The sequence below is a fragment of the Tuber melanosporum genome (genome assembly GCF_000151645.1).
Source record: "Tuber melanosporum whole genome shotgun sequence assembly, scaffold_1, strain Mel28".
NCBI lineage: Eukaryota > Fungi > Ascomycota > Pezizomycetes > Pezizales > Tuberaceae > Tuber > Tuber melanosporum.
The window spans coordinates 126,178-138,142 of record NW_003298755.1 but is presented as its reverse complement, the minus strand read 5'-3'; the positions used below and the strand labels follow the sequence as shown (position 1 = coordinate 138,142).

The following is an 11,965-nucleotide window of genomic DNA, read 5'->3' as shown; positions in this document are numbered from 1 at the left end:
GAACGAGTCATTGATAGCAATGGACCCAACACCTTCCTAAACATTCATGTTAGATTTTGACATGGAAGGGTTGCGATAAATGTTAGGCCATTACCATCAGGTACCAGCAGGGGGAGCCTCGGCGCGTCTTGGAACTATCCATTATGTCATCGGCAACGAGGAACATTCCTTGAAGCTACATTGGAGAGAGGTTATTATAATATAAGCGTCAATCGGGAAACGGGATGGATAGCCAACCAGTTCAGTGCACCATCCGAGAATTGCGCTAAGTTTGTATTCTGCGAGACTAAGCGTCTCTTTGCCAGCGAGGAGACGGTAAGTGTCAGGAACAGTCATTCCACGATTGTACTTTCCACCAAGGGTATTGTGGAGAAAGTTCTTTAACCAACGCGAAATTAGCAATTGAGGTCATTCAAGAACAAAAAGGGGGGGAGCAGCAAACCCTCTCGATCCATTGAATGGCATTCTCAGAAATCTGAGTTTTCCTAACCTCAGCAACCAATTCAGGGACAATGACATTAGTGAAGACTTCTTCGAATTGTGGACGTGTGGTAGCCATGTTTGTATCGAGTTTAAATATTCCAAAGGGGAAAGTGTTGAAAGGGGGATAGAGGCCGTCGAGATAGTAAACACTATGACAACCGGCAAAAGGGAATTGATTGTCTTCGGGTGGAAGTTTACCGACTACTTCGTCGATGGAATAGTAGAATTTGGAGGGAATTTTATAGTCTTTACGTGAACAGGGAAGAAGAAAACGAAAGCGTAGGAGGTCGGAAAGAAAGGGGTTAGAAATAGGGCGGTGTGGCGATAATAGGGGAAAGGGAGAAGTAGTAGTGGTAGAGAGCGTGTTCCACCAATTTCTGTGGCGGAGTGAGGGCAGTTGGAAAAAGGGTAGGGTGAAGGGGGGCCCAGCGGTAAAACGGCCATTGCTAAAAACGCGCAGATCGTGACGGGCGCTACCGCTATCTTGATCGAGATGGCTATTCCTATGCACATTCGCACCCCTGCGCACTCCTCTGCGATGTTGTGAATTCCCCTGAGCGAGCTGGCCGAGCAACACCATTAAGCTGGTCAGGGGAAACGGGGAATAAAACAAAGCGTTTGTTTCAATCTGGGTGTATGATACGCCAACCACGTCCTGGGCACGTGATAGGGTGGGCGTCCAGGAATAGACCGGCAACAAACTCACTTCCTGCTTTAACCCCCAAACCAACTCTCCGACGATATCATTCCTTTTCTTCACCACAGCCCGACTCACGCTCGATAAGAATTATTGAGAGGAATTCCGGAGAAAGTGTTCACTACCGTATCCCAACCCTCTTACCTGCCAGCATCCATTACCCTACCGCTGCAAGGCCAACACATAGCAAATCACATCAGATCAAGGAAGAGTGGCCTGGAGCTGGGGTTGGGTTGGGGCAACACATAAAGAAAAGAAAAGAAAAGAAAGGCTTGTGTGTCACGATCGAAGGGAAACGCCGGAGGTGAGCAAACTGATACCACAAAGCAGAAATATTTCTCTTCGTCTGAAACCCTACACCATTATCACTGTACGGGTGGGAAATCGTATAATAATCGCGCGTTTTTGTTCTCGGGTACTTCTTCCCCACCCCCGCAATCGACTCTGACTGGGACCCTGCAGGAACGGGCTTGCATATCGATAAGCCTAACCCCACAACACACCCTTCTCACCCTAAGCACAACCCCCGTCGCTCATCTTTTCACCAAACTGGATACCGTGCATGATCAGTCAATCAGCAATTCTTGGCGTTAACCTTCCTCATCTCTGATTGCTACATCTAAGTCTTAGTCCACCATGGCTACTGAAGTTCCGGATCCACACCAACTTCACGCAGCTCTGCAGACGGCAGTACTGAAATGTTCCGAGCGATGCCTTTACCAGGCAGCTAAATGGTGAGCCGTATCCAACCCAGTCTATACTTCCCCAGCTCCTACTAACGCCTAATCTCAGGGCAGCAGAGGCCTTAACATCTATGCCACCACTTGTTCCGCAAAATGATACACCTCTCCCGCAAACTTATCTCTATCCTACTTCCCCTTATGAGAAAGAAGCTAGATTGCAAGCCGGCGAACTCCCAACATACTTGTTATCGAAATCCTACTTTGATGTTCACGAATATGACCGTTCGTCTGCGGTTTTAGCGAACTGCAAGTCCTCCAAGTCACGCTTCCTGCACCTTTATGCACAATACATTGCCGGCGAGAAACGCCGTGATGAGGAGAGTGAAATGATATTGGGACCTCTAGATACAGCAGCTACACAAAATCGTGAAGTGCAGAGTATCCTGTCAATTCTGGAAGCGATATTCGCAGAGAAGGGGGACGATATCAACGAAGACGATTCCTGGCTACTATATCTCTACGGAATCGTATTGTTGAAGCAAAAAAATGAGGACGAAGCTCGGGCATCATTTATCAAGAGTGTGAACCTATACCCATACAACTGGTCAGCGTGGCTAGAATTGGGCTCAACACTGGGAAACCTCGGAGATGTTCGTGTTGATCATCCCGCTCGCGAGAGTTTGCATATCTGACAAAAGAAATAGCTAAACAACATCCTCCAATCCCTCCCAAACAACATAATGACGAACATCTTTGTCCTTTACTCGAACCAAGAACTATATCAAACCTCCGACCCTGTACATGCCCAACTAGCCGACCTCCAAACCATCTTTCCGACCTCCGCCTTCCTGAAAACCCAACGCGCACTCCTCTACTACCATGCCCGGGAATTCGACGAAGCAGAGGCAATCTTCGACTCGATCGTGAAGGCGGACCCCCACCGTCTTGACTGTCTGGACCACTACTCCAACATCCTATATGTAATGGAAAGAAGACCAAAACTCGGCTTTATAGCCCAACTCGCTAGCGCAACCGATAAATTCCGGCCGGAAACCTGCTGTGTAGTAGGCAACTACTACTCTCTTAAGAGTGAGCACGAAAAGGCCGTCATGTACTTCCGTCGTGCACTAACTCTCGATCGGGGCTTTCTCAGCGCATGGACGTTGATGGGACATGAGTATGTTGAAATGAAGAATACACACGCTGCTATAGAAGCATATCGCCGCGCCGTCGGTACCTCCCCCCCCATCCACCCAACTAAGCTCTACCTAACACACGCATAAAAGACGTAAACCGCAAAGACTACCGCGCCTGGTACGGCCTCGGCCTCTCGTATGAAGTTCTAGAAATGCACTACTATGCCCTCTTCTACTTCCAACGCGCCGCCAGTCTCCGCCCCTACGACCCACAAATGTGGCAAGCCATGGGCAGCTGCTTCGACCGAATGAACCGTCCCAGTGAGGCCATAAAAGCCTACAAACGCGCCCTCATATCCCCGACAAACACCTCCCCGGACACGGCAGTGCTCTTGCAGATTGGACTCATGTTTGAAAAACTGAATAATCAGAAGGAAGCCTCCAGGTGGATGGAGATGTGCCTCAAGGAGGAGGACGAGAATTCCGGTGTCACGCAGGCGACTAGTAAAGCTAGGATGTGGCTGGCCAGATGGGAGTTTGTGAATCAGAATTGGACGAAGGCGGCCGAGTACGCTAATGAGCTCTGCCAGGATGGACAGGAGATTGAGGAGGCGAAAGCGCTTGTGAGGGATTTGAGGAGTCGGATGGAGGTTGGGAAGATGTAGCAGTAGCGGTAGCGCTTTCTTCGTCAGAATGGGGGGGTTGTATGATAGATATTGGTAGTTCAGCTATTATATTATTATTATAGTCGTAGAAAAGTTACTAGTAGGGTGCTAGTTGTGTAGATGAATTACATTTTACCCACCTTATCTACCGAAGTTCGATCCTCGCCCCATGACCTTCGCCTGCATATCCATCCTCATCCTCATCATCATCATCATCATCATCATCATCATCATCGCCCTCATCGCTATCATCCTCATCCTCATCCTCATCCTCGGAGCTCTCACTACTCTCACCCTCCCCCTCCCCCCTCCCAACCCTTCTACTAAACTCATCTTCCACTACCTCCACTACCTCCCCATCCCCCCCTTCTTCCCCTTCTTCCCCCCCCTCCTCACTATCACCGCCCCTCCCCACTCCCCTAACCCTCTCCAAAAACTCCCTCCGTCTCCGAATCCTCCTCAATCTCACCTCCTCCTCCCCCTCCCCCTCTTTCCCCCCCCCACCACCCCCAGCGGCATAAACCTTCTCACCAACAACCCCTGCGCAAAACACAACCCGTGCCTCCGTCACCCCGAGTACCGAGCCATCCTCAGAAATTAACAGTTCACTGCCGACCGCGCGGCGGTAGGTGCCCGAGTAGATTTTATTGGAGAAGGACAGGAGGGGGTTTGGGGAGTTGAGGGAGAGGAGTTGGAATTGGGTGGCCGAGGGGATAGTGGTGGTGGAGTTTGAGGAGGAGGAAAGGAGGTTGGGGGTGTTTGTGTGCGGGTTGCTGGAGGGGTGTGTTTGTGCGGGTGGGTTCGGCGGGAGGTGGAGAGGGAGGTAGATTGTTTCATGGTCTGAGTCTGACTCTGAGTCTGGGTTGAAGTCTTGGGTGGCGCGGGTGGACATTGTATTTGGCGTGGTTTGGTTTGTGCTTGGTGTTTTAGATAAGGATGGATGGGGTGGGAGAAAGGAAGGGGAGGAAAGGAAGAAGGAAAGAAAGAGAGAAGGTATCATACGGGAGAGAAAAGTTGCGCATGTGAAGTTCGCTACCGCCTGCTACTCAAACTTAAATCACTTCGGAGAATCGTTTCTCCGACGCCCCCCCCGCCAACCTTATCATGCCCACCCCCGCCACAATCTGACACAACAACCCAGAAAAAAGACCCAATAGCATCTCCCACTCGAGCAAACCCTTTCCCCCTCTCCTCACGGAAAGGGAAAAAAAGAGAAAATTCCAATAATATTCCCAAACCCACAGTCCTAAACTCAGTCCTAAACCCAAGAGAGAAAAGAAAAAAGAAAAAAATTGTTAGTATCATATATCATACCAAACGCCGTAGGAATCCCAACCAACTAGCTAAGCTAACCTACGTTATGCTACGGGGTCCACGTGCTCGTTCCCTCCCTCCATCCATCAGCAAGATGAGATAGCAAGCTATCGATGTACATGGGACTACTTTCACCCTCAGACCACTACTAGTCAACAAGCCAAGCAAATAAATGTACTTTTGTGTGATAAGGGAAAAAGAAAGGGAAGGAGAGGCGGTAATAAAAGATATTATAGGCCCAACTTCGGTTTTTGAAAAAAGTAAAGACTAAATCCAGGGCGAGCAAGGGAGGAAGGAAGGAAGGGTAAAGAGGAAAGGGGGGTAAAAACAATTCGAGTTGAAAGCCATACAGTACCCACGACTAGAAAAAATGAAATATATGAAAAGAGAAGAAAAGGGATGATTTCTTCCCAACCCAATGCTAAAACAGCGGTGACAGAACAAGAGAGTGGAACAGAACGGAAAGCCCCTCCTCCCCACCCTATAATCCCGATAGGCCCCCATTCTGTAAACCCTCGATTTGCATCCTCATAACGATATCGAGTAGCATACGATCCCTTGCTTCAGTACTCGGGATGGTGTAATCGTTCTCCCCTTCTTCCTCCCGTTCCGTTTGTTCCGCAACCTCGGTCTCTGCTCCACCTGTTACCGCTTCCTGACGCTGACTATCTACATCTGGTGTTTGTGTCCGCAAAGGATTCCCTTGGCCGAGGCGAAATCCTGGGTTCCTCGCGAGCACAGCGTTCCTGTGACGGCCGGTGTGTCCTGCAACGGAGGTAAGGTTAGTGAACACGGGGGGGTACTCGTAAGAGTCCGTCTCATCGTCAGATAGGTCCGGGAGTCTTCCTTCTGCTCTGAAGCGCCGGAAACGTTGGTTGATGAGAGCTCTTGGCTCTCTCCTTCCGGAATGGCTCCTCGGAGAGGAAGATGTTGGCTGGGCTGCTGGAATAGCCGGCACAGGCCTAGTGCCTCTGGAAGAGCCAGCGGTGCCCGAAGAATTCTGCAGCGTCTCAAGAGCCTCCTCTTCTACCTGAACATGTGGACGCAATGCTATAAGCAAACGCTACATGTCCCAAAGAAAACAAAAACAAAATATTAAAAAGGTAAAAGCCCAAACTGCCAGAAAATAGAGCAATAAACTTACACGTCTGAGCTCCCTGCGAGTGTTCCTCAACAGTTGGAACTCGGAAGCTAAGAGGTCAATACTAGTTTGCATAGCCCTCAACCGAGATTCACTATTTCCCAAAGCCGAAGCTATACGGGCCTCCCCCTCCGCAGCCACCCTATCCGGATTCTCAGGGTTATTCGCATCACCCGCCGATGATAGCACAAAATCCTGTAATTCTCCGATCCTCCTAATCTGATCCACTAGGTTGGCAAATGTAGTCTGATCCCTAGCAATCGTAGCAGCAGACATCGAAGCTGCCGAAGCACTAGCAGTAGAAGAGGAGGAGCTAGCCGGAGGAGCAGAGGCAGCAGTGGCCGTAGAAGCGCCACCAGCACCACTACTCGCACTGGCACTCCCACTAGTGCCCTGAGAACCACCTATCGTAGACCCCATAGTGCCGAGAATGCGAGCTCTCCCAGCTGGTGTATGATCAAACAAATTTCCAAGGCCCGAATAATTCCAATTGGTTGGTGGTGGTGGTGGCGGGGACAAGGGAGCAGGAACAAAAAGAAAATCACCACCCCTACTTCGGTCACTACCGTTACTATACTCGGCAGCTACTGTCCTTGGCCTGAGTCTCAATATACCGTTCAGCTGTCTCTCATTGTCGTCACTGGCCGCGGTCTCCCTCAGGAACTCTCCTAGGGTAAGTAATCCGGGACCATCACCTGTGCTCGACCATGAACGGTTGTCTGTGCTGCCGTTGCTGCCGGTGCTGCTGTTGTTGCTACTGCTGTTGCTATTGTTGTTGATTTGTTGCGTTGTGGTGACATTTAGGAGAGACGTCGACGAAGCCGACGAAGAAGCAGAACTCGAAGAAGACGAGAACAACGGTTCCTGGGACGCTGTTGCGGAGTCCAAGTTGGTGTTGTACTGGGCATTAGTCCTGCTAGACGCGGAATTTGGATCTAATCCTTTCTGAGGACTTGACCATACTAGCGGGTCCGGGAAGAAGGAAGACATTCAGGTCAGCAGTGTGGTTCGGAATACGGTACTTAACAGGACCGAGGAGGAAGGAAGGGGCCAAACGAGGCCTCTCAGTGGGAAACACTTACGGGGAATACCCATAGCCCCTGCACCTTGAGTGGATACTGCCCCGGGGAAGAGAAAGCGTATTGGAAAAAAAAGTGCGGGCTGTCAAAAGACCGACACAGAGATGTGTTCCAGGAGGCGACCTTTTTTCCGTCGCTGTCCGGTAGGAAAAGAGTTGGTGTTTTGTCTTGGTGGCTCCGGGTGGCCCGGAAAGTTGAGAGAGAGCGGGCTAATTCTCTATCATACTTGTACCTAATGCATAAGCCGCATGGCATAAATTGCGGAAAAGCACAAGATGTGCGGTAGAGGTGAGAAGAGAGAAGAGCGAAATGTGAGGTCAGGAGGAGCTCAACCCATCCTACAAACACTGCTTATTCCCCTCAGTCCCATACCACATCCTATGTATTTATTGACCTACCCCTGGCATCACTAAAACAACCCACCGCATTTCACAAAATCATTTGCTCATAATAAAATCGCTAAGCCCTATTTAAACCGACCCGCACCTTTCCTAATACTGCTTAAAAGAAGACACCGGAAGCTTAATAATTATTACCCCCAATGCTAGGATACTCCAAAAAGGCTGCCGTCCTCATCTCATAATATTGTTATGTCATACATAAATCGCTTTTGAATTTGGCGTAACAATATGTGCTAATACGCGTATAAGTAGGCAATACCAGAACTAGTAACAGGCTTATAACCCATCCTATCACACCGCAATCCGCACCTGCAGCAATCTATAAAACCCCAAACTCTGGGTATTGTTGGAAAAAGGAGTAAGAAACGCCCCACGCCTAATCTACCGGTGAAAAGGAAAACGTACAAGTATAAATTTAAAGAAGAAAAAGAGAACGAGAAAAGCCGTGGTTGCCATCTTACCCAATCATGATTCTAATTCAATCATCTCCAATGGCTTGTGACTGGACAGAGCGGACCCCAGTCAATGGCCTTCCACCAACCTGAGTGAAACTCGATCCTCTTCGACGCAACGCACGTAACTGTGCATCTTGGGCTTCTTTCTGCTGAAGGGACTCACTGGGTAGGAGAATCTTTGAGGGGATTAGTGAATGGAATGACATAAGGCGCAGAACTGGAAACGTACCGCACGGTCAAGCTCATACGGGAGACCTCTGTGCCTTCCACGGATCTCCATAGCAATAATAACCAGTTTTCCAATAACGCCGAATTGGGCAGAGAAGGATGCGTTGCTATTTGGATATCCCAAACTTAGGCCAACAGTGCCGCTGCCAACCGGTCAGATATCGAAATGACAATATCTATGCCGAGGATACTCACTAAGCAGAAACCACCTCAAACAGAATCGCAAAAGTCGTGAACGCCTATAAATCATCAGTATATGCGCAATGACTACACAGTCCGGTAATACTCACATAATCCTTGGGGTCTTGGATACGGGACCCCTCGGATATTGTAATAATGAAAAGACCCAAAAAGATATACCACAAGTCAAAAGACAGCTGTTTCCTCAAATGGGCTCCTACAAAAGATGCTCCTCTGCCGTTGTCTTCGTCATCCGTATTAGCGTAGATACCGAGGGAGCTTTCCTCGTACACGTTGGTCCTTCGGACACTGATAGCAATTGGGAATACCGAAATATACATCATGACTACGCCATGTGAGCAGATAATCAAATGTGTAGAGAGCCGGCAGCCACATACGCATATAACTAACTTGAACCGCGGGGTGCAGGTCTGCCAGGTTCACAACTGCCAACCCAGCCGTCCTCGTAGAAGCGGCTTGGAAAATGGCGCCCATTATCCTATGTCCCACCGGTATCTCAGTAACGTCGCCGTCATTCAGATCCAGGACGATGAAGAGAATAATATCGGCACAATTGAGGACAATGACGATCCAGAATAGCATCCAAGTAGGCCAACTCGGGAACAGCAAAGTGAAGCAACGACGAGGATGATCCAAAAGGAAATTGAGCGATTCTCTATGCGAAGACTCTTTGGGGCAGAGTTTGAACATAATCCAAATAATCAACCTGAGCATGCAAGGAAAGGCGGTATTTCCAATAATAATAAGGAAAGTCATGATGATGAGGACAAATGTGGCGGATTGGAAAGACACCATGGAATCTGGTGTAAGGGTAAACCCAAGGTCATTGAAAGCAGTCTGCGCAGAGAAGATAGCCCTTGTGGACATCAGCGTGAGGCCTTCGAACGTGGTCTAGTCTCAAAACATACCACCATGTTGGATTCACGCCAATCGATCTCACATAATCCATATAGCCACCCGAGGCCCAGATCCAAGGCGTAAAACAAACGACGCCAAATACATGGAAAAATAAATAGTAACCTGTTGTATCTTAGCACAAAGCTCACAGCACAAGCTAACGAGATTTGATGCATACCAACTAAGACTTTTGCCAATAGCTTCAAACTCCGATACTCAATTCCACCCAGTTCGTCACGCTCTTCATCTGATAAGCCCACGAACTGCGAGTTCCTTCCTAAAGTAGGGGTATATGACAAGTAAGGCATATTCGGGGGCTCCTTGGCCGTCTTCCTTGACAATCTCGAGAATGGACTCGTGTTTCTCCGTTTTGGGTGCTGTCCCACAGAAAACGCAGAAGATATTACGCGCTCAACAGTAGAAGCACGTGGCAAGAACTGCTCGAGAGGAGGTAATTTCCGCTGGCGGACATTGTTTGACCCATTGACTCCATTGCCCAAACTCATCGTTCTTGAAGCAGGACTTCCAACATCATGATTCCGGTCTCCCTCAGCCGTAGTTCTACTGCGATGGAGAGTGCCAATATCGTCCTCATCAATCTCCTGGGCCCGGCAACCTGGTTCAAGTTAGCGGGGATCAAAAATATTGTGATTAGCATATGCACAAACCCTTCTCGAACTCCCTCGGTCCGGGAATCCTGAGTGCTTTCCCATGGACGCAATTCCTTTGCGTCTCGGTAAATGCGATATGGGGGCTAGTGAAAGCGCTCATGCAACCCGCCCCATCTCTGGATGGCGAAGGGAGATCCACGAATTGGATTCCGGTAGCTTCGGAATTTTGTCGCTGAGTTTGTGGCCTGTTTTATATAAGCTTCCTTCTGATATGGCAATCACTTGGCTGTACAAGTGAGAATAGGAGCACGTGTATCCCGCTCTGGCTAAACGTGGGATGAATGTGCTTCATTTCTCACTCACACTGGAGGAAACAGGGTTAACATACCCTTCGGTAGCGGACGAAGCAACACCGGAACTATCACTTCCATGCACACCATCCGAGCTACTTCTCCCCTGTAGAGTTTGAGATCTAACACTCTCTGGGGCGATATCAGAATCCATACTACGGGGGCGATCCTCTGTGTTCTTGCCAGGTCCGGGGCTCAATGATTGTTTGCTTAGATTCAATGGCGTTCCTGGCTCTGCGCGTAGGACTGTGATTTCCCTCCCACGAACCCCCGCCCCTTCTCTCCCAGATTCCACATTGTCATCCAAAGTTCCCTTAGAAAGCGCAGACCTCGCTCTCGACGGCTGCCGGGTCAAAGAGACTTTACGACAAAGTCTCAGCATCCATCAATCCAACAATAAAGAAATAGTGCCGGGCTGATATCATACCGATATTCTCGAACCGCTTTTCAAACCAGTATAGACGCACAAAGACAACTAAAGTGTTTATAAATATTGGGGTTGTAAGCATCGGCAGAAAGTAGATCACGACCTGCTGGTAGAGTTTCAGAAGGTTGGCATCAATTCTGCGGAAAAAATGCATCAGTATCATATGTAATGACCCGCGAGCACCAATGACCTCCCACGTGAACGGAAACTCACGTATTCAGACCAGACTGTGTGGCTCCACCAGCAGCAAAGAACAATGCGTCAATGTACCGCATATTCTTGTAAGGATAAATTATGACCGAGCCGATGATGGCCATCCCAATGACGTATGCATCTATAGAAACCGCGAAGGCAATTAGCACAGGCCCAATTGGATCTCTCCACACCCATATCGTAAGATGAAGAAAGGGGGGAAAGGGAAGGAGCCACGCACAATGTACAGTAATGAAGTTGAAATGAGGCTTGAATTGCCATCTCCTCGGTAATCCCATCGTAGCAAACCTTATTGGTTAATTATTCCTGTGACAAGTTCCTAGTTACTCGTAAACAAAAAGGGTAAAGGTCTCGGAATCCTGCGCCAGGGCCGCGGAGGGTTGGTGCAGTAGTGTTGAAACCGCAAAGTTAACTATTCAACACCCACTTTCGTCTGGACCCCTCAAAACAAAATCGATGGAACCTCCCCAGGTCAGAAGCTGTCCCTATCTCCAATGCAAACGGATTCCTCGGAACGCAAGTTGGAGGGTTCAAGATATGTAAATGACTTGGGCGCGGCAAGTGCTTCTGCAGGACCCAAGTCAGACGGACGGGGGAAAACGTGAGCACCTTCAGACGACGAAGGAACAGGATATTATTGAGCAGTAGCGAAAATCGACATTAGGACAATAAGATCGGACCTAGCCAGGGTATAACACAAGAATTGAGTGGCCGTTAAGGAAGAATACGGATAGGATGTTAGGTGGCGGTTTCCCCGAACGAAGGGAGGAACAAAGAGTGGGAGAGGGAGGGAGGGAGACGTTTGGGTATATATGTATGATAGCCATAGGGCGGTGAGACATCGGTTGGACCCAATCAATCTATCTATGATAATCTTTTTTTTTTTTAATAATAATAATTATTATCTCTCCCCCTTCCAACAGCTCTCCATCCATACAGTATATTTTTTTGTTGCCCAGCATCGGTTCTCACAAAGAACTTGGA

At 48.9% G+C, this 11,965-nt stretch overlaps 4 protein-coding genes; 1 reads left to right on the top strand and 3 right to left on the bottom strand.

The window, feature by feature from the left end:
* GSTUM_00003820001 (uncharacterized protein) overlaps positions 1 to 789 on the bottom strand; it is a 1,953-nt gene extending 1,164 nt beyond the window's left edge. Inside the window, exons 1-4 of the mRNA XM_002835032.2 lie at positions 443 to 789; positions 238 to 378; positions 95 to 175; positions 1 to 36 (exon numbers count right to left, since the gene is read on the bottom strand). The exon at positions 1 to 36 is cut by the window's left edge and continues 165 nt beyond it. Of these exons, the coding sequence (XP_002835078.1) occupies positions 1 to 36; positions 95 to 175; positions 238 to 378; positions 443 to 559 (375 nt within the window). The 5' untranslated portion in view covers positions 560 to 789.
* A 443-nt stretch (positions 790 to 1,232) lies between these two features.
* Positions 1,233 to 3,807, top strand: GSTUM_00003819001 (uncharacterized protein). XM_002835031.2 has 5 exons: positions 1,233 to 1,484; positions 1,643 to 1,914; positions 1,973 to 2,513; positions 2,568 to 3,096; positions 3,150 to 3,807. The coding sequence occupies exons 2-5, from the start codon at positions 1,817 to 1,819 to the stop codon at positions 3,662 to 3,664; spliced, it is 1,683 nt and encodes a 560-aa protein (XP_002835077.1). The 5' UTR covers positions 1,233 to 1,484; positions 1,643 to 1,816; the 3' UTR covers positions 3,665 to 3,807.
* An 874-nt stretch (positions 3,808 to 4,681) lies between these two features.
* GSTUM_00003818001 (uncharacterized protein) lies at positions 4,682 to 7,453 on the bottom strand. XM_002835030.2 has 3 exons: positions 7,202 to 7,453; positions 6,123 to 7,081; positions 4,682 to 6,008 (listed from the first exon to the last, which is right to left on the bottom strand). Exons 1-3 carry the CDS (start codon positions 7,212 to 7,214, stop codon positions 5,460 to 5,462), a joined length of 1,521 nt encoding a protein of 506 aa, XP_002835076.1. The 5' UTR covers positions 7,215 to 7,453; the 3' UTR covers positions 4,682 to 5,459.
* Positions 7,454 to 7,778: 325 nt separating this feature from the next.
* GSTUM_00003817001 (uncharacterized protein) lies at positions 7,779 to 11,735 on the bottom strand. XM_002835029.2 has 12 exons: positions 11,202 to 11,735; positions 10,982 to 11,102; positions 10,769 to 10,905; positions 10,380 to 10,701; positions 10,049 to 10,236; positions 9,559 to 9,996; positions 9,392 to 9,503; positions 8,861 to 9,339; positions 8,573 to 8,808; positions 8,478 to 8,521; positions 8,284 to 8,425; positions 7,779 to 8,230 (listed from the first exon to the last, which is right to left on the bottom strand). The coding sequence occupies exons 1-12, from the start codon at positions 11,257 to 11,259 to the stop codon at positions 8,078 to 8,080; spliced, it is 2,430 nt and encodes an 809-aa protein (XP_002835075.1). The 5' UTR covers positions 11,260 to 11,735; the 3' UTR covers positions 7,779 to 8,077.
* Between the last annotated feature and the right edge of the window lie 230 nt (positions 11,736 to 11,965).